The sequence below is a fragment of the Alosa alosa genome, chromosome 20, assembly GCF_017589495.1.
Source record: "Alosa alosa isolate M-15738 ecotype Scorff River chromosome 20, AALO_Geno_1.1, whole genome shotgun sequence".
NCBI lineage: Eukaryota > Metazoa > Chordata > Actinopteri > Clupeiformes > Clupeidae > Alosa > Alosa alosa.
This window is the reverse complement of record NC_063208.1, coordinates 25,996,815-26,016,240: the sequence shown is the minus strand read 5'-3', so window position 1 is coordinate 26,016,240 and position 19,426 is coordinate 25,996,815. Positions and strand designations below refer to the sequence as shown.

At 42.1% G+C, this 19,426-nt stretch overlaps 2 protein-coding genes across 3 annotated transcripts in view; one reads left to right on the top strand and one right to left on the bottom strand.

Moving 5' to 3' along the window:
* Window positions 1-27: 27 nt before the first annotated feature.
* On the bottom strand, window positions 28-9,568 carry LOC125284817 (protein lin-28 homolog A-like). Of its 2 annotated transcripts, none has more exons than XM_048228944.1 (4): window positions 9,391-9,568; window positions 7,721-7,896; window positions 4,054-4,232; window positions 28-502 (listed from the first exon to the last, which is right to left on the bottom strand). In XM_048228944.1, exons 1-4 carry the CDS (start codon window positions 9,398-9,400, stop codon window positions 271-273), a joined length of 597 nt encoding a protein of 198 aa, XP_048084901.1. In that variant the 5' UTR covers window positions 9,401-9,568; the 3' UTR covers window positions 28-270. The 2 variants fall into 2 exon arrangements, with proteins under 2 accessions (XP_048084901.1, XP_048084900.1); XM_048228943.1 differs by lacking the exon at window positions 9,391-9,568 and adding an exon at window positions 8,019-8,127.
* Window positions 9,569-16,196: 6,628 nt separating this feature from the next.
* Window positions 16,197-19,426, top strand: part of maneal (mannosidase endo-alpha like) — a 12,696-nt gene continuing 9,466 nt past the window's right edge. The window contains exons 1-2 of the mRNA XM_048230363.1: window positions 16,197-17,788; window positions 18,753-18,862. Of these exons, the coding sequence (XP_048086320.1) occupies window positions 17,176-17,788; window positions 18,753-18,862 (723 nt within the window). The 5' untranslated portion in view covers window positions 16,197-17,175. The remainder of the gene's footprint in view (window positions 17,789-18,752; window positions 18,863-19,426) is intronic.

The following is a 19,426-nucleotide window of genomic DNA, read 5'->3' as shown; positions in this document are numbered from 1 at the left end:
AACTGAAAACGTTAGGTCACTGAAAAGCTGTCAACAAATTCACTATTCAATATCATTATGATTTTCCGGAAGCCACTGACATATAGTGGTCTCCAGCTTCTAACCAACTTGACATTCTAAACTAACACTATCATACTGTGAAGAACTCAGTTGTTATCTGCGCTCAAGTAAACAAAAACAACACAAAAAAGTAGAACCTGAGGTAGTTCTCGAAGCAGCATTCCAGTGAAGCGTTTTGATTGGCTCATGTCTCCCTGACTATCCGGCTCCTTAGTCAGAGCTCTCCGGAGGAAGCGGAGCGGGAGCCGGACGCATCAGCTCCTCTTCCTCTCCGCCTGCCGCCGAGGACGACCGTTCCTGAGATCCGGGTGAGGACTGCTGTGCTTTGATCGGACAGCTGGCAACCATATGGGCTATGCTCTGGCAGAAATGGCACTTCTTGGGCTGAGGGGGGAGCTGGCATTCTTTGGCATGGTGGTTAGGGCCTCCACAGTTGTAGCATCTGAAACAGCATGGAAGATATAGCGAATAAAAGATCACAATCACAAAAATCACAACTACTGATATTATGTCGGGCCTTAGATGTGGTCTACCAAAATGATCAAATGAACAATTTACCAAAAACATATGACTACTTATGCAACATCATGAAAGTATATTGTGTACCTTAGATATTCCCTAAATTGATATATCCCCACAATATTTAATTTTATTGAATATTTATGTTGTACAAAGGGGCATGGATTTTGACTGCAGAAGATTCCAGCTGTGCCCACCAGAGGGCAGTATAGTACAACTCTGCACCAGATGAACATGCGGTACTCACAGAGGTTTTTGGGAAATTTGGCTAATGTTTGTGGGCATGGGTTTTGCATTAAGCACAATGAAAATGTGCCATTGTGCTGGTTATTACAGCTATGCATGGTTTGGAATAAATATGTCCATTTATAGCCATTATAGTCTTTCCATTAAGGAAAAGAAAGGAAAGGAGATTAAAAAAACATTTCCTCCAGTCCCACTAGAGCATTTTAACATGCATTAAACCACAACAACAAGAAAACAACATACGCCTCTTTACAGTGGACACAGAGCTACAGCAACACTGGCAACTGTGCAGAGTTCAGCAGCACTAAACTGCACTGGCTCAGGATACAAAGATCCATCTCTGGACCTGTGCCTGCTCTGCTCCCCTGCCCCCATCCTTCTGCATTCAAGAAGGTGCTGGTGCTGGTGGTGTGTGTGTGGCGGTGGTGGAGGGGCATTATTGATCAGGTTGTGCGTGGACAGGCTATCTGAGTATGGTTGTGGTGTGTGTGTGTGTGGGGGGGGGTCTTTGGTTCTTTGTTTCAATGCTGCAGCATGACCTATGCCCTCTGACTCCAACTCACGCTTCCCCAACCACCCCTCCACAACCCTGCTCACTCTCACCACACCCCACTGTTGCCATGGCAGCGGTGACCTTTGACCCCTCTCCAGCACCTACATCTGTTATTAATTAAATGGACACAATTTTTCCCTCCTGCTGTGCCTTTACTTGCGACAATATGTCAGTGATACACCACAGGGGTGGTAGGAATAAAATACTCACAGAAATATAAACATACACTTTTCATATCATTGCCCTCCCATTATCTTCTTAACTCCTACATGTCTTCCTCTGTAACATCACTGCATTCAGTTCACTTGCATTCTTCAACCTAGTAGATCCATTTTCTCAGAAACAAGCTGGCCAATATCCTAGAGGAGACAAACAACTAGCCACCAAGCTGCACCATCTACCTCGCAAGTAATGCAGTCAATGGGAACAAGCATTTAAAGAACAGCCATGATTCGCACTTGCGCAATCTGGTGAAGCAGCTCTCAACATGATGGCTGAAAACAAACTAACAATTTACCCATGGTCCCTCAGAGCCTTTGGCAGCCCGGCCTGCACAAATGATTAAAAAAGGGAAAAGGATTGTGGGAAGGCTCTGACCATCAATAACTAGCAACTGGATTCCGTGTGGCAGGAGAGAGAGCAATGGACGGATGGGGGTGGGGTGGTGGTGAGAGAGAGAAAGAAAGAAAGAAAGAAAGAAAGAAAGAAAGAAAGAAAGAAAGAGATGGCTTGATGCGGTTAAACTCTTGGGCCTTGAGATTTTAAACAACCTATTGATCCAGGTCAAGTCATCGCCTGTGAGCAGCAGGAGCAGCACTACCAAGCCAGAGGGGAGAGGAGAGGATGAAGGGGGAAAGAGCTCCGGCTTTTGTTTTGCATCACCTGACAAAGCATTTCCCTTTTTGATGAGTAAATGCTTCAACTCATCCACGATAGGAAAAGATTTTGATGTACGGTGCATCATGCATAAGTTTTCACATGCATGTGGTTCATGCTCCTCCTGTTTAAAGGCCAGCTAGATCTCCCTGTATTGTGGGAACCATCTTTGGCATCACTATTGCGTATTGAAGAATACATGGCTTCTAATGTGGATGGGAGTACCATGGCAACAATGTTCGTTGCTCCAGCCATCCTGCAGTCTTCCTGAGGTCCGCATTATGCTAGATTAGCTCAGCTAGGACACACATCGACTCAGAATCCATGGGTAAAGGGCAATGACCCTACAGTGTAGCACACCCTCCTTCCATTGTATGTTGTGAGAATTCTTCCATTTGATATGAATTTCAGCTATATTGCCATATCGTGATATATAGTTGCATTATTATGTTTTTGCATTTGTACAGGCTAAAACAGCCCTGCCACTTATCAACTGGGAGTACAAATCTACATTCAATGAAAAAGGTCAATTAAGTCAATAAATTGCCATTGGCAGGTCACTGAAAAAGGCTTACATTTGTATTACAATTTAGGCCTTGTTTGTCAAGTACGTTTCAAAATGTACCAAGAAACTTTCAATGTGGTTACGTTTTATTAACTATTTTATTCCTACGAATTTACAACAGAAAAAAATGTGCAATATTGTGACATGTATTTTTATTGTGATACGAGATTACTTATATTGTGATAACAGATATTGGTCATATCTCACAGCCCTACTTCAACTTAATTTCCAAGAATGCAATATAATTTATCCCTCCCCAAATTTTTTTACCAACGTCAAGCATTGAAAGACAAAATACCCCCTCTCCTCCCCAAACACACACTAGTAAAATGCTCTAGATACCCCCTCTCCTCCCCAAACACACACTAGTAAAATGCTCTAGATACCCCCTCTCCTCCCCAAACACACACTAGTAAAATGCTCTAGATACTCCCTCTCCTCCCCAAACACACACTAGTAAAATGCTCTAGATTCCACAGTGCCCCATGACTGCCTCAAGGTCTTTGTGAAACACTTTGGGTCAAAACATTGCTGTTTTTAAAACACACCATAGCATGCCAGCAGCACAACAGTGCAGAGCCCCCGAAGGGACATGCTGGGAATGTATTCTTATTGGAGGTGGGAATTTATTTTTTGAGTTCCTACTGTGTTTCCTTGCAATAGTTTTGCATTCTCTCGCAGTAGGTCAAAAGTATTACGAGGAAATGCAAAACTTAAGCAAGGAAACACAAAAATGATTGCGAGGGAACGCAAAAGAACCTCTAAAATTCGATTCCCACCATGTCCCTTCAGAAGCTCCGTACAATAGCACTCATACTGGTCTGTTGCCCTGATTCCTGATTCGCTTGCCGCGCACATCTGCAGACACCACAACCTAGTTGTTGTTCTCATTACACTTTCTATTCCACTTGTCTATGCACAGCTAGCATCCTTACAACATACCGGCCACTCAGACTTACCACTACTTCACCAACATTGGAAGGAATGTGAGTGGCCAAGTCCAGACGGTCACCAAAAAAAAAGGGAGAATGTCTGCAAAGAGTGAGTCGTACACCCTCTGAAGGCTACATTTATGTAACTCTGTCCTCTGTAACAGACCATCGCAGGTGTGCATAGTATAACATCACCCTTACTCTCCTTTACTTCCGGTGAGGACATTTTAGGTATAGTATAAACAAAACGGCAAATTCTTTTCCACTTGGTCCCTTCCCACAGACTGTGAAAGCGGACTCACTTATCTCCTTTTGAGCGGCGCTTCTGGGCACCCTTGGGCCTCTTCTCACTGCCCACGCAGGGAGCTCCCTCTGGGCCAGTCACCCGGAGCGACTCCAGGCCCTTGGATGACTTTTTGAAGGTGAACTCCACGGTCTCTCCCTCTCTCAGACTGCGGAAGCCCTCCATGTGCAGTTTGCTCTGTCAAGGCAAGGGGTTAAGGGGAAGAGGGAGGGGGAGGGTAGGTAGAGGCAGAGAAAAGGAGAGACACATTAAGGAAGCAAGAACCAAAAATGGACTGCCATCATAGGATAGGACAAAAGTGCAGATGTTCATTGTTTTGATATCTATGGTTATGGTAAGGTTTATTGTGAGGAAATTTAAGATATTACAAAGATATGGATTCCCAAATAAGACTGACACAAAAGGAAAATAACGTGATTAAACAAAAAGTGTCAAAGTAAACAAAGCGTCTTCTCTTTTGTCTTGTTTTTGAGAATAGAATGAACCTGTTTCACAAATGAAGCAGCAACATGACAAAAAAAAAAATGGTGTATCAATATCTAGCTTTTGTTTACCACAGAAATGCCTGCATCAAGCCATCTGAGCATTTCAATATGTCAATGGCAACACCCAAGCTTCCCCACTTCCTTTGTGAGAAACCCCATAGAAAATCGTACTCAATTGACAACCTGGTTAAAACATCAATGCTCAGTTGTACCAGCCCCTTTCCCCTCACCCTCTTTCCCCCCTTCTCCCTTGTGTGTGTGTGTGTGTGTGTGTGTGTGAACCTGGTCTAACTGCATACACCCCTCCCCCAGTGATCAGAACCCCTCCAAATGGAAAGCAAACCTCTGCTTGCTCTCGTCCTCTGGTGAAACCATCACCCCTGGACCCTCTCACCAAAAGAGCCCATGTGTGGTCAAACTCCAACCTGACCCACACACAGGGCACTGGGAGCGTTGGGGCAAGGTAGACAAGCGACAACAGGGTGGGAGGAGTTGCATTCTTGGGATGGTTGCTCAACAGGCACGTGTGGGAAAGGGTCAGGCAAGGGAAAATAAAATAAAGCTTAAAGCCGTAAGATAACATGCAAGCACCACCAGCCTTTGAACTGGCAATGCTGATATGATCAGGCCCTGCCGAAAACATGCTTCAATTTACTCTGGGCCAATAAATACTCCAGATAGATAGCCAGGTTATGCTAGCAGTAAGGAGAGGGAGGGAGGGAGGGGGGGGAGAGAGAGAGAGACAGAGAGAGAGAGAGAGAGAGAGAGAGAGAGAGAGAGAGAAAAACGAAAGGGGATTGGAGCGGTTGGGAAATCTGACTGAAAAAGCAGCACCAACATTCAAGAGCTGTTTAAACGATGTGGTCATGAGGACGAAAGCAGCAAGAAGCAGCACAAGAAGAGAATGTATGTGTGTGTGTGTGTGTGTATAGTGTGTGTGTGTGTGTGTGTATGTGTGTGTGTGTGTGTGTGTGTGTGTGTGTGTGTGTGTGTGTGTGTAAAGTGTGTGTGTATAGTGTGTGTATTGTGTGTGTATAGTGTGTGTGTGTGCTCAAGAGTGGGGTTATGGTTTGGCGCATGCCGTCGGGCTTATCCCAGACGCTCCTGATGGCACCGCGGCGTGCGGGAGGAGGCTGGGTGGGCCCTTGAAGTGAGTTTGGTGGGAAAGGAATTCAGAGTCCTGATTGCTTGACAACCTCACATTCCTCCCCACCCCCGTCAGGGCTTCCCGGAACTATGCGCTGACCTCTACTACCTCAACAACGACCCCCCACCCCCCCTTTACTACTGGCTCCTCCTGAAGATTTTTATGAATGAGTTTGGTGCTCTCTCTCTCTCTCTACCTCTCTCTCCCCAATGCTTTCTGGAGATTTGTCTTGGTTCTGTTGTAAGTTATTCCTCCAAATAGGACACTAAAAATACTCTCCCAAAATCTTAAGCACTTTTTCTCTCTTTCAATCACTTCAATAAATGTAAATACTTTGCAACCTGTATACAATGCTCCCATGACCCTTGATATCAAGTTATTGTTTCCTGCAAAATTTACTTTCAAATACTCTGTTATGAGGTATGCACCTACAACCCAAATATTACAGAACCTTCTCTCTCTCTCTCTCTCTCTCTCTACCACATCACAGCCGGCAGGATTTCCTTCTTTTAGACTGACAATGGCCACCATTGTCCAGCCAAACCCTACAGGTCCTCTACCAGCAACTAGTTCCGAGTGTGATTGATTCACGCAAACAGAGTTGGTAAGCTTGTGAAGGGAGGTCTTGCTTTAAGTCTCAAGAAACTAGTCACTCAGGCTTTATTAATGCATCCTGCGAGGACACTCTGAAACATCTCCCTGACCTTCTCATCTAAACAAACAACCGAGTGGTAGTCATCAGTGATACTCCTTAAACAGAACCAGGTTTAGATGATGAATGACTCCTTCTGATGGCATGGATGGACTGGGCACTTGAAAGCACAATGTTATTCTGATCTCATTCAAAAAGACAGACCAGAATAATATCTCGAACATGGGAGGGTCCAAACTTGAGTTAGATAAAATGATAAAGAGAAGGCAAAGCAGAGGGATATTTGACCATTGACTGTATGTATGTATATATATATATATATATATATATATATATAAGATATATATAGTCCAATACATTGATTATATATATCTATATATGAAATCAATGTATTGGACTATTTATCTGCTTTGATCTATGAGACAAGCCCGATCACACCAAAGACCACCTCACTTAGCGGAAAACAGCTCAATTTCAGAGATGGAAAATAAAGGTCAGTGCTTGCTTCACTGCTGGTCAACCCTTCTGGTATTCCATGTGTTTCTTTTATGAGACTGTTGCCATTTTTTGGGCAAATGAACATGACTTGTTTTCCCATATTTATTAAGGCTACACATATAGTTATAGATTTTTATATGAAAGTACCCACACCAGGACCATTGCCCGGACACAACTTCAACAAATCTCTAAAACTATACAGTTTTTCCACAAGCACTGGGCCTACTCCTGGCTAAATGACTGGGTATTTGTACGAATCCACCATGATTAGGACAAGTACATAGTCACCACAATATGTGAGGAGAGTTAATGGTCATAAAACAATTTTGGTGCCAGGTAAAATAAGTTCACTTTGAGGCCTGAGTGACAATACAGAAAAAAACAGAGGTCTTGCGCAATCATGAACAGTCCAGTTCAAAATACATTTACTTCCACTTACACACACACAACCACACACGCGCGCGTACACAGTAAGATAAGATTACGGGGAACTAAATCGATGTGTCAGAATATAATGTGTCAGAATACCTGTATTTCATAGTTTAAATCACCAAATGACTAACTGCGCGTTTCGTTGGGTATAACTCCACTAAGGCACTACGGATAGATACGATTGCAATTGGTCCTTTATTTGAGATATCTGATCAATACCAAGCATTAAGGGGCGGGGCAAATTTAACTTCTTTTTACTGCGTTTCGAAGAAGTCTGTTATGTTCCCCAAAACACGATTAATAGTCTTAAATTTAACTGCAAATCAAGAGGAACTGTCTTGTGTGTTAGCCAATAGCTTAATATCCTCACGTGAACTCCATGCTGGGCCTAGAAAACAATAAACAATGTCATGCGCCATACTATGGTGGTGGGTCAATGTATCGAACTTACCTGATGAACAAACACATCGACGGCGGTTTCGAGAGGGACACCGTCCCTGTTGGTCATGGATAGGAACCCGAACCCCATCCGTACGTTAAACCATTTGCACACTCCGCTACCGTGAAAAGAACCAGAATCCTCCTCGGAGCTCGGTGCCTCCCCTTCTTCGGTCTTTGCGCAGCCCCCTTCGGATGAAACAAAAATACCACAACCATGTGAGAAATTCTCTCAATCCAACAAGAAGAATCGTCCAGATTAAGTAAACCCAACTGTTCACTCATTCGTTCGAGCAAGGGTGGTATCTTACGTGAATGTTCTTCGGCATCATCACCGTTGGGGTTCGACATGGATTGGTTTATCAACGTGTTGCATAAAGAGGTAACTGAAGCTTCGCGCGAAATGCAGGCATGGCACCCCTGGACTGACTCGTGGACAGTTCCACCGTGACACATGCTTTTCGTTCAAACGGGGTTTTATTTGGTTAAATATTTCGAAATGACTTGCAACATCCATAATGTTGCCTTCTTTGCATTACATTGAAACGAATAAACGTAGGCATCTTAAAATAAAATGATTAATTATTGTTATATGATAATACTACTACTACTACTACTACTAATAATAATAATAATACCCAATTAATAACCAAAATAAATAACAAAAATAATCAAAATATCCTTTAGTAAAACGACAACTCAAATCAATAAATCTATAATCTGTGCATGTCAATGCCATCAATCAACGAAGTATTCTCTAGGGAACAATCCAATCATTCATATTTAAAGCAGAACTGCAGATATGTGGTTTGATAACATGACAAACCACAAAAAAAGTTATCATGAAATAACTGAGAAGTTAATTCTCAGCGGGGCAGCATTAAATTAAAATAAAATAAAAAACAGGTTGAAATAAATGTACCAAAACATTTGACGCAGCCATATTACAACAATGCATTTCTAAAGACATTGATTATAAAGACATCAACAATAATACATTTCTATAAACTATATAAAAGTACATGTTTCTGTCTACTAATGTTTGACAGGCTACCACCAGTAACTTCGTTTCTCGATTAACATAGGCGACTTTTCATAATATGCTAGGTATTATTGAACGTGCTAAATGTATACAATTGTGCGCGTTTCGATATAGAAAACAAAACACATAGCCAAATACATCAAGAGCCAAAGACACGCTTACATCAATTAAATAACTAAAATAAAGTTACATTTAATTATTACTACCCCACCACAACCAATAACGTTAGGAGAGATTTGAGACCAAATGTTGTGCAACACCTCACCTGTATAAAGCTGATGGCAAACTGAGCCCATATCACCCTTTTAGCCCGAGTAAATTATAATCCTAAATATCCGTGTCCACGCTTCCCACGCATGCCCCTCTCTCCTCAAGAGCCTTTCAAAATCCCCCCCAGAAAGAAAAGAGGCTATAATGAAGACACGACAGCCAGTGGAAACGAGCAAACAAAAGGATCTGGAGACAGTTTGGCCCCACCAATACAAAGTAAAAAGGAGAACTGGGAAGGTTTTTTTGTAAAGGACCCCCCAAATCTGGGAGACAATGCAAGGAAACCCAACCCACTCTTTTCTGTTTCTTGCCCCCTCAAAAAAGGCACCTTTAAACCTACCAATACAACTACAAGTAGATTGTATCATTACCTTCTGCCATGGCCAGTGGTATCCAGGGTCTATAGCACGCCAGTTGAATCAAACAAACAAAAACATAGATATCCAAATTATTGTCCTTTTTTCTGTAAATCCTCCCTGCGAGATTTCGGTCACCTCTCAAGCACAAAGCACCAATAGCTCTCTTCACCCTATCTATTTCACATACCACCCCCACCTTTTTCGGTCAAGGCCACGTGATACTCAATTGCAATCATCTCGCTGATAAATTACACATTCCACGTTGATAGGCCCCAAAATCAGAAGGAGGCCAATCAGAGGCGAGAACACCTAACTGAAGCTGCATGGGTCGGAAGAAGACCCCACCTCCCTGCGCGCGCCCTCGCCGTGCTCCCCTCGGACAGTACTGGGCCTACGTGACCCCCAACCCCCTCTATGCCTCTGGCCACTCAGCGTGGATGGTCAGTTTTCTCTCTGTCCATCTCAAACATCCTCCACGTCCCTGCACATTCAAAACGCAACGTTCAAAGCGTGCATGAGGATGAGTTGGCTATAGCACAAGAAAATAGAATTGCAGTCTACCTATCTGAAGAAGGCTACGTTTGCCCTATGGTCATTTAATTGAAAATGTAGCAAATCACATATTGTATGCCAAAAAAAAACAGGACTATTTTTTACAGACAATAGTGTGAGTTTGGATGGGTGGTGGGCTAACAAGTGAAGAATATCGAAATATGTCTACTTTAAATGTTTTAGATTTGCCTGATTTCATAATTTGTGGAAATAATTGAGTGGCACAATATTAGACATTGCAAAGCTCTATTTCTGAACATTTAAGTTCTGATAAAATTAAGAAATGCATTTGAGAAAAGAAAAATCGCATTTTCTGCAGATGGTTGGTTTAGAAATTAGAAAAGTCAACAAACAAACAGTACTCGCACTACAGAGATCCAAACATGCTTCACAAATATCCCCCATTTGCGTATTGTTCTCATTTGGTCACACTCGGTGATTGCTTGAAGAGAACTGCGCGTAAATGCCATTTAATTGACCACCTCTACAGCAAATCGCTGACGGATGCAGATAATGAATGCGAATGTAAACAGGAGCTTGCGCCGCCCGGCCCGAGTAAAGCTGTGAGGGTGGGGGAAGTGCCAGAAGCATACGGAATCCACTGTTTTAAAATGCTCCCTGTCCAGCTTCTACGACGTTTCAATCGAATTGCCAAATGGACTGTGCTTTCCTTTTGGACAACACATCAACAAACAATAATGATATCCTAATGTTATATTCTCCAATTGCAAGAATTAGCTACCATGTCAATTTTAGGGGGCAGGAAATACACAAAATCCTCTTATTTGTTATTACCTCTAAGTGGCCCTTTTAGTATTTTATCATCATTTTATCACGTTTTTAGAACGTAAGGATGGACAGTTCGATTGATACTGACTGATTCTACAAGGGAAAGGCTCTTGTGTTAGGGGGCAGTGCCCTAATGACCCTGTTTTGTCAGGGCCCCCTAGTGGGTGTTTCTAATCGTTATGAATGTATCTGTAGGGTAACTAGTGACGCACAACAAGAGGCAGGTGTGTGTGTGTGTGTGTGTGTGTGTGTGTGTGTGCGGCCACGTTGTTAAATGGATCTTTACCTGTTGCCTGTTGGCGACTCTTTGTTGCCAGCATTGTGAGATGACAAGGTTCCAAGCGTCTATCAATATTGTAGGCCTAAGTCATAGCAAGACCTAACTTTTAAAAAACACTGATTGTTATCAAATACAACCTTATACAACACTAAAGACGAATACCAACTTGTTATTGACTTAGGTGTACCCAATAGTCCATCTGTTTCTGGTTAGAACTTTGTTAATCGTAGACCCGATACACAAATAGGCATTCTTGTATTTCACGGTGTTGTAGGAACTTTTCGTTGTTCAAGAAAACTGCGGGGAAACGGAAGGTGGGAGTAACATTCATTGACAGCAAAAAAAACTACCTTACAGTTTCCTATATTAAAAAAAAAAAATGTACTCACCAAAGAAATGTAGACCAGAATGTGCAGGCGATATAACGGCTTCACTGCAGTTCAATTTAATTGAGGTCACAACTGACTTTCAAGCTAGCCTACAGTACATGGTGTTATAAACGACAAAATATTCGTTACCCGACCGTTGGCTTGTAGGCTACTGCTTCACTGACTGATACGACGGTTGTTTTATATCAGCATGCCTATGAGTCAATGGAATACATGAGTGGGCTTTCAAGTCTTGGTTTCACTTGGTTCTCACTTCATGATTGCCTCTTTACACAAACCTAGGAACCTAGCTCTCGAGTGTGAGGATATGAGTAAGCCTAATTCCCCAAAACTAGACCCAGAGCATGAATAAGTCATTGAAGCCGCATAAAACCCATTAATTATAAACCAAACGAAACGGAGAATCTCATCAGAGTTGAGGGATGGACTCCTGAACACCTGTTGCGGTTACAGGAAACAAAGACGGCGCGGTGACATCTCGTCCAAGTAGCGGCGTGACTCATGAGTCGCTCTGTCACATAGCTGAACAGTAAGCCTAGTATGGCGACCCCTGTCATCAGACATTGCTGATTCACACAGCCGAACCGAGGTGCACCTGTTACAGTTAGTCACTTACTGGAACCTCAGTGACATCTGGACCCATTTCATTAGAGGGATGCTAATACAAGCAGCTGGTACCCACGCCAGCCACACGAACCAGTCAATTGGTCATTGAAACATCTCATATTGATTTTAATAGCTGTTTAAAAAGTATGCCTTGAAACACATCAGGAGTTGGATATTTCAATTAAGCACATACAACTCAATGTAGGCAACACAGTAAATGTTATCTGGATACATGTGCAAGTCATTTTAATTTCCAAATACAGACTAACATTACAAAAGAGGCTGTCTGACAACAATTCAGTTCAGTTATATCTAGAAATGAGTGTGAAGAATTTTGATATATTTATTATTCTTTATGATACATATCTGCTGCACTTGCAGCATCTCCCAGAGATGGGATTTCAAAATGAATATGATTATGATGACGACACTCTCAGACAGCCATTTTTTCCTCCCTTTGCAGTGTCACAGAAAATAAATTAAGAAACAATACAGAAATACATACATTTAAGCATTAAATAAACAATACAATCACTATAATATACAACAATATTTCTCCGGTGTCTTTGAGGCACATTTTGTCTTAACTTCAGCTCAATATTTAGTTTTTGGACTGACTGAAGCACAAAGTTGATTCAGTCTAACCCTGTTCAGTTATTAAATCCTGTACCTTGTTTCATGGTAACAATTCTATTTAAGTAAGTTAGTAAATAAGTAAGTCTTTATTTATATAGCACATTTAGGAGATGGTTGGGATCAGAGACAATGATGTTTGCCAGCCTTAATGAGTTACTGTGATATACGGATTCATAGAGCTTCTGAAGAGGTTTGTATCTGGTGGAACACTTTATAGGCTACTTTAAAGTAGTGGACAGATTTTTGTACCATATATTGCAATACTATGGAATGCTCATTGTCACCAAAGTGTTAAAAAGAGAAGGATAATTTATTTTCTTGCCTGAAAAGCCCTAGAAAGGAAATTAAAAAAATATATATTAGATTTTTCCTTTTGTAGACAAATTTGTGATTTGATATTTCTGGGATAACAGATAATCTACCACTATTCCCAGTTGTGAAGAGAATTGATTATGTATGGTTATAAAAAATAATCTTATTCAGAATACTTATTTGAAATCAGTGGCAGATATTCATAGCGAGAAAAGAAGCAGTTGGGGGTTGGGGTGGGGTCTGTGTTAATCTGTGAAGTTACTTATCCAAGCATCTTAGATGTAAACAAATCTGTGGCATCAGGACAAATCCATCACGACTGGCCTTACAAATTGGACAGTTACTGCACCGCTGGCATGATCTTTATGATTAAGTTTCAAGTTTTACAGTTGAGCTATGCTCTTCTTTGTACATATTTGAAGTTTCAAATATGACTTATACATAACGTCAGTAATTCTCGAAATTTCCACCACAACACAAATTCATTGAAGATTAATTCACATTTTGTTTCTATGCCAAGGCAAGCAAGGGCCACGGATACTTAGCCATAAAACCTGAAACTTAATAATAAATACTATGACAGCTGCACACTAGTAGCCGGACGCTAAAAATCATCCAATTTGTAATGTCAGCCGTGATGGATTGATAGAGTACGAGGAGCAGCGTACTCCAGAGGCAGCCAGCTGGTTCATACGGAGTCGAAAGGGGATGCGGATGTCTACAGAGGTCTCCATGGAAACTGGTGGTCCTCCTTCAGTTTAGGAACAAAGGGGGCAAGTGAGGAGGTGACCTTTGACACGAGGAGGTGCCTGAAGACAATACAACGGCACGTGCTGTCATCAGACTAGTGACTCTCCAAGGTTACCCCCTCCCCACACACACACACATACACACAAACACACACACACATGCAAATGCATATATACATATACAGTATACACACACACACACACACACACACACACACACACACCTCGGTGTTCAAAACAGAGAAAATTTAGCCCATCTGTATTGGGGCATCTTGTACCTCCTGCAGCTTCTCTTCTACGCTTACATAAGACATGAAACCTTGTCCATAGTCTCTCTTTACTAGTTTACAAAGACACACAATGCACAATCCCACAATGCAACACACAATGGCTTTAACTCTTCTCTGATCAACTATGCACAATATCAGCTCCTGATAGATGTGCCAAAGGGTTCCCAGTGATATACAGACAATTTACCAATTGGTAATTGAGCCACTTTTTGTCAACAGAACCACAACTAAATTATACAGAATGTTACCTCAGTTCAGTATTCCTTGTGCAATAACCTCACAATACTCACAGAAAGGAGAGCTGGAGAGAAGGTGTGTGTGCGTGTGTGTGAAAAGCAGAGTGAAAGAGTCTGTGTGTGGGGGGGAATAAGAGTGAGAGTGTGTGTGTGTGTGAGAGAGAGAGAGAGAGAGAGAGAGAGAACTGGAGGGAGGGCAGGAGAGTACAGTAAGAGTTCAGCACCTTGGACAGCTCTGTGTTGGCAGCACTGTACTGATGCAGCCATTGTGGTAATGACAATAACAGTAACTTAAGTATTTAGGTGGGTATGTACTAATGGATTTACTGTGGAATCTGAAATATTGTTGGTCCCTTTAAAAGTATTGCAAAACAATGCAAAACAATGAGACGTACGAAAATGAATCGATGATGTACGCTATTTTCAATGAATTATTTCCACTAGAGTAACTACTAATAGCAATGATCCGCTCTCCTATTATCTTAGGATCAGTGTGTTTCATAGGCATATGTCTGTCTATAGTCTACACGTGTTTAAGGTTAACATAGAACAATCAGAGAGAGCTATATGTGTAAATATAGTTCTGTATACTGACTTGCCTGAAGTAATTGCATAGACGTTTAGACTTGTTTTGACATATTTGTTTCTCGGTTCACCATCATTAATGGAAGTTTTAGAGTTGTGCGTCCATCTCCCGCACAATTTTTCACATATGTTTTTGGTCCATAAATACGGCGCTTCAGTACCGCAACACTTCTGAGGCTATATCCCCCTCTAGCGTGCAAAGTTATTCAGCTTGGTGAAATGGAAATGCAATGTGTTGTTGTTATACTTACAGTGGTCAGCATGTAGAAAAAGTGAATTTATTTGGTGTCAAAGTCACAGGACTTTTTTGTTGTGGGCTCCAAGACCATTGACGTTGTCATTGCTTTATTTACCCCCTTCCTCCGCCCCCGTGAGCATGTACGATTTATCCGCTGGGTGGCACTGTTGTCTCATCAAAATGAAAGAGACTAAAATTAATCGCAGTCCAGGGAAACCAATTGATAGCTATTGGACTCTGATGGCATGATGAAAGCGAGTGTGTCACGACTTTTTCCTAACCAAACATGTGCATGTTATATCAGATGCAAATGGAAGCCTCTTGCATTAACTGAACGCATTGATTTCAAGTAGGCTAAAGTCTCAAAGACAAAAGTTAATTGATGATGAAGATGTGATGACGACGGTGGTGGGAAAACATAGAGAGATAAAGACTGTGTCGAGGTAAGATGTTTAAGATGCTCCACCCAAAAGCCTGCTTTGATGTTTTGTGGAATAGGTCCATCATGGGAGCAACCTTTGTTACATCAACCCACGAAAAAGCAGAGGATTAGAAATGAAAAATAATCCCAAATCAGTCCTCGTTTACACAGAAACAAGGAAAACGTGTAGGCTACATTTAAAAACCAAAAAAAACTTGCCATTGAGCCTGTTTCTCAGGTGTATTTGAGTATCACTGGTACATAGTGGTTGGTACACAGCGAGATGGCCTGTTGGCAATTAAGGACCCTTTGTACAGACTTTAATTATAGACATAGGGTTTTCTATTGCATTTATAGACTTATTGGAGGTTTTCAGTCCCGAAGGACCTATGTCTAAATAATTCGATAGAGCTAACTCTTGATGAAGGTAGCCTTTTTGATCTTTCCTTTATCCAACGGCTAGGCCTGGTATCTAGATTAGAATTTGCCTGTTGATGTACTGATAGCAAGGTAACTGTACAAAAACACTTAAGTGTAGGCTACGAAATGAAACATAGACTAACCAACTTTCGCTCTTTCTGTTTATCCGCTCAATTTTAAAACATATAATATTTTATTTGAATGAAACAGGCGCAAACCTACTCGGGTAGGGTATTATGTAACCACTATAGAGAAGATCCTCTACGTTATAGGCTACTGATGACCACTAGGGACAGCTGAAGAGATGTGGCCGGTGAGTAGAGGTCTTACAGACTGAATTTCGAAACACGAATGAACCACCCTTGAAAATAAACGGACGACTAAAGGCCTACATCTTGCGTCGGAATACAATTATTCAGATGCCTGCTGTCATTAATCTGAGAAGAATCCAAATGCAGAAATAAGAGATGCTGCGTAACACGCCGCCCACACCGCGCAGCTAATTTCAGTGGACATTATTGGTTAAAGGCGTTTCCTCTAACTGAGAGGCAGGCTTCCACATCGAGGGGAGATTCGATAAGAAATAGGGTACAGTGGTGCCCATCAGGAGAGGGGACCACACGAAAGTAGCGGCAGGCGGAAACAATGGTGACGAATCTGCGAACCCATGTGATGAATCAACGATTGCTCGGCCATACTAAATGTGTGGGCATAGCTGTTAGAGATTCAGTAAGGGACTAGAATAGATGGAGGGAGGAGGACTTCGGCTGCCAGCTTTAGGCGCTGCGCATGAAATGAGTTAGCTTTCCGAAATGAAAAAAAAAAACGTAAAACGCACGGCCGACCAAATGGCGTTTAGGTGAAGTAACGTTAGCTTCACATTCGCGTGATGCTGACGAGATGATAGCACAACCTGCTACGGAGAATTTGACAGTAAGGTCTCACGGGATGCTCTGAGCACAGCATTTTCTTGGTTTTATTAAATATAAATAGCCTATGCTGATGTCAGCTAGTACCGCATCGAAAGTGTTACCCAATATACTTTATTGACTATTGGGCAACTTGGCAGCATTTATATTTACTTGTAGATTTCGAGAAACATTAAGTCTTTGGTATCTTTGTTGCAAGTTGTCACATTATTATGGATTTGGGTTAATCCTGTTAATGTGGGCGACCTAACATTAAAGGACTGCTGTAGCCTACTCCGTGTTATGATTCCTCGCGTCTCTCACGACATACCGCAGGCTGTAAATATGTTTGCATCTCTGTGATCAGCCTGGCAAACCGAGGCGAAATGCAAAGCAACATCGGCAGGAAGCGCTCTTATCATGCACGTACGAGGAACGGATGCTCTGTGGTATGTACTGTGAACTACTTCTGCGGATCACAGACGCTAACCATGTCCAGGCTGCGCAAAAAAGCCTGTGTGGCACTGTTCTTGTTCACACTGTTTATCTTCGGCACTATGATGGGCTTGAGAACCCTCAAGCCAAGCGACGGATTCTCGGACCTCGCGCCCGGAATGGACCTGATGCCGTTCGTGGGCGAGAGGGCAGAGAGGCGACAAGTTGCGAATGATGTGCTGGCGTCTGCGGGCCAGAGTCGTTTCCCCAGCGACACCAAAGTAGTCTTCTCTAACTCTGGACCCGAGAAAAGTATTTTTTACGACATTCACATATTCTATTACCTGTGGTACGGCACTCCGCAGATGGACGGTAGTTACATCCACTGGGACCACGTACTTGTGCCTCACTGGGACCCCAAAATCGCAGCCAGCCATCCCAAAGGGAAGCACATTCCTCCGGAGGACATCGCCTCCAGTTTCTATCCCGAACTGGGACCCTACAGCTCCAGAGATCCTGACGTGATTGAATCCCACATGTCCCAGATTGAGGCTTCCGCTGCAGGTAGGTTTATGCCCTGAGAGACTGCCACAGAGACAGATCAGACAAGCACAGATTCAATGAAAGTGCAGTAAGAATGTTGTAAAATTTTACCACACACTGCATATGAGAAATTATTATATGGCATTATTGGTAACCTGTTGATGGCAGTAGGCCTAATGTTCTTATGCCCCTTTCCACCAGATTGTTGTCCATGGTGCTGAATCTTAAGTTTACCTACATACTGACAGAAGTCAATTATATAAGTCACATCTCAAACTTTCAGTGTTTCCAGGCAATAAATTGCACAATAGAATGAACAAGCTTTCCTTGTAATGACACAGTAATACACAATGGACAATCTTTCACAGTTCACAAGGGTTTTATTTGAGGCATCAACATACACAACTTTGGGTTGCACTCTGTGCACGTAAATGCGCTATACAAATAAAACTGACTTGACTTGACTTGACTTATTGGCAGCCTAGCCCGCAAGTGGAATTGCTCCTGTGCGTCAGTATCATAACTGGCAGAACTACACAGTGAGCAAGAACAAAGTGAGCTGCATCCCCCACACTGATTATGACAATGTGCAGTAATTCACTAAGGAATTGATAAATGTACATTTAATTTAAATGTTCTCTAAGTTATTTTGGAGTAGAATGTTTATTACTACTATGTATACTACAATTTCCCTTTTGGGATCAAAGAAGTACTTACCCTTACCCACTGCATTGCTTTAGAGTAACGTGTCCACTAAGTGAATGAATGTAACGGTTATTTCAATGTTCCTAATGTTGCTTTGGTGTGCAGAGTGGCTAAATCAATCAATGTGAATGGAACTTAAGTGTACTATAAGTGTACTTATAAGTTGTACTATAGTTGTACTATAAGTTGCTTTGTAGTAATAGTAGTAATGTCTGTAGTGACTCCATGTGAATGGTAATTGACATTGACTGAGGCAGTGCTCCCTTGCATGCCCCTCCAGGGGTGGTGGTGCTGTCCTGGTATCCTCCCGGCGTTGCGGACGAGCATGGCGAGCCCTCTGAGGACCTGGTGCCGGCCGTCATGGACGCCGCTCACCGGCACCGTATCAAGGTAACTGGTGAGAGACGTTTGTATCTTGCCCTGTTTGTATGGCTCATGTGTCCATGTGATGTGACGTCCACACTGACGTACAGTACAGTACAGTACACTGCTGGACAGATGAAGATTCTCAGTAGTATAATCATTGATGTTACAGTAATTTCCTGTGTATTAGCTGCATTGTGTATAAGCTGCAGGGCAGTGTTTTATGCAAGTTGGAAAAAAGTATGCAAAAAAACAAAACCATATTAATACCATAATAACTGCCCCCATGTATTAACCTCATAGCTGAAGAAATTTTGCTAAATCAATGTATAAGCTACGGCTAATAGTTGGGAAATTACGGTAAATAAATGTTCATGTCATGTGCTTGTCAGTAACATTTTGCTGCCCCACCGGCACATATGAAGTGAACTGGTGAGAGATGAGGGTATCCGTTCCTGCTTGTGCATGTGCTAATGCATCAATGTGATGTGACATCCACAATGACTTACAGTACTGCGCAGACATACTTTTCTCATCAGTATATCAGTGTCTGTGAAATTAATAAATGTAAATGTCATGTGCAACATAGTA

Coding starts and splice junctions, on each gene's coding strand:
- LOC125284817 (XM_048228943.1), bottom strand. CDS start 8,058: ATGTCGAACCCCAACGGTGATGATGCCGAAGAACATTCAC. Junction 4,233..7,720: donor TCGATGTGTTTGTTCATCAG/GTAAGTTCGATA, acceptor TTGCCTTGACAG/AGCAAACTGCACATGGAGGG. Junction 503..4,053: donor CGCCGCTCAAAAGGAGATAA/GTGAGTCCGCTT, acceptor ATGCTGTTTCAG/ATGCTACAACTGTGGAGGCC.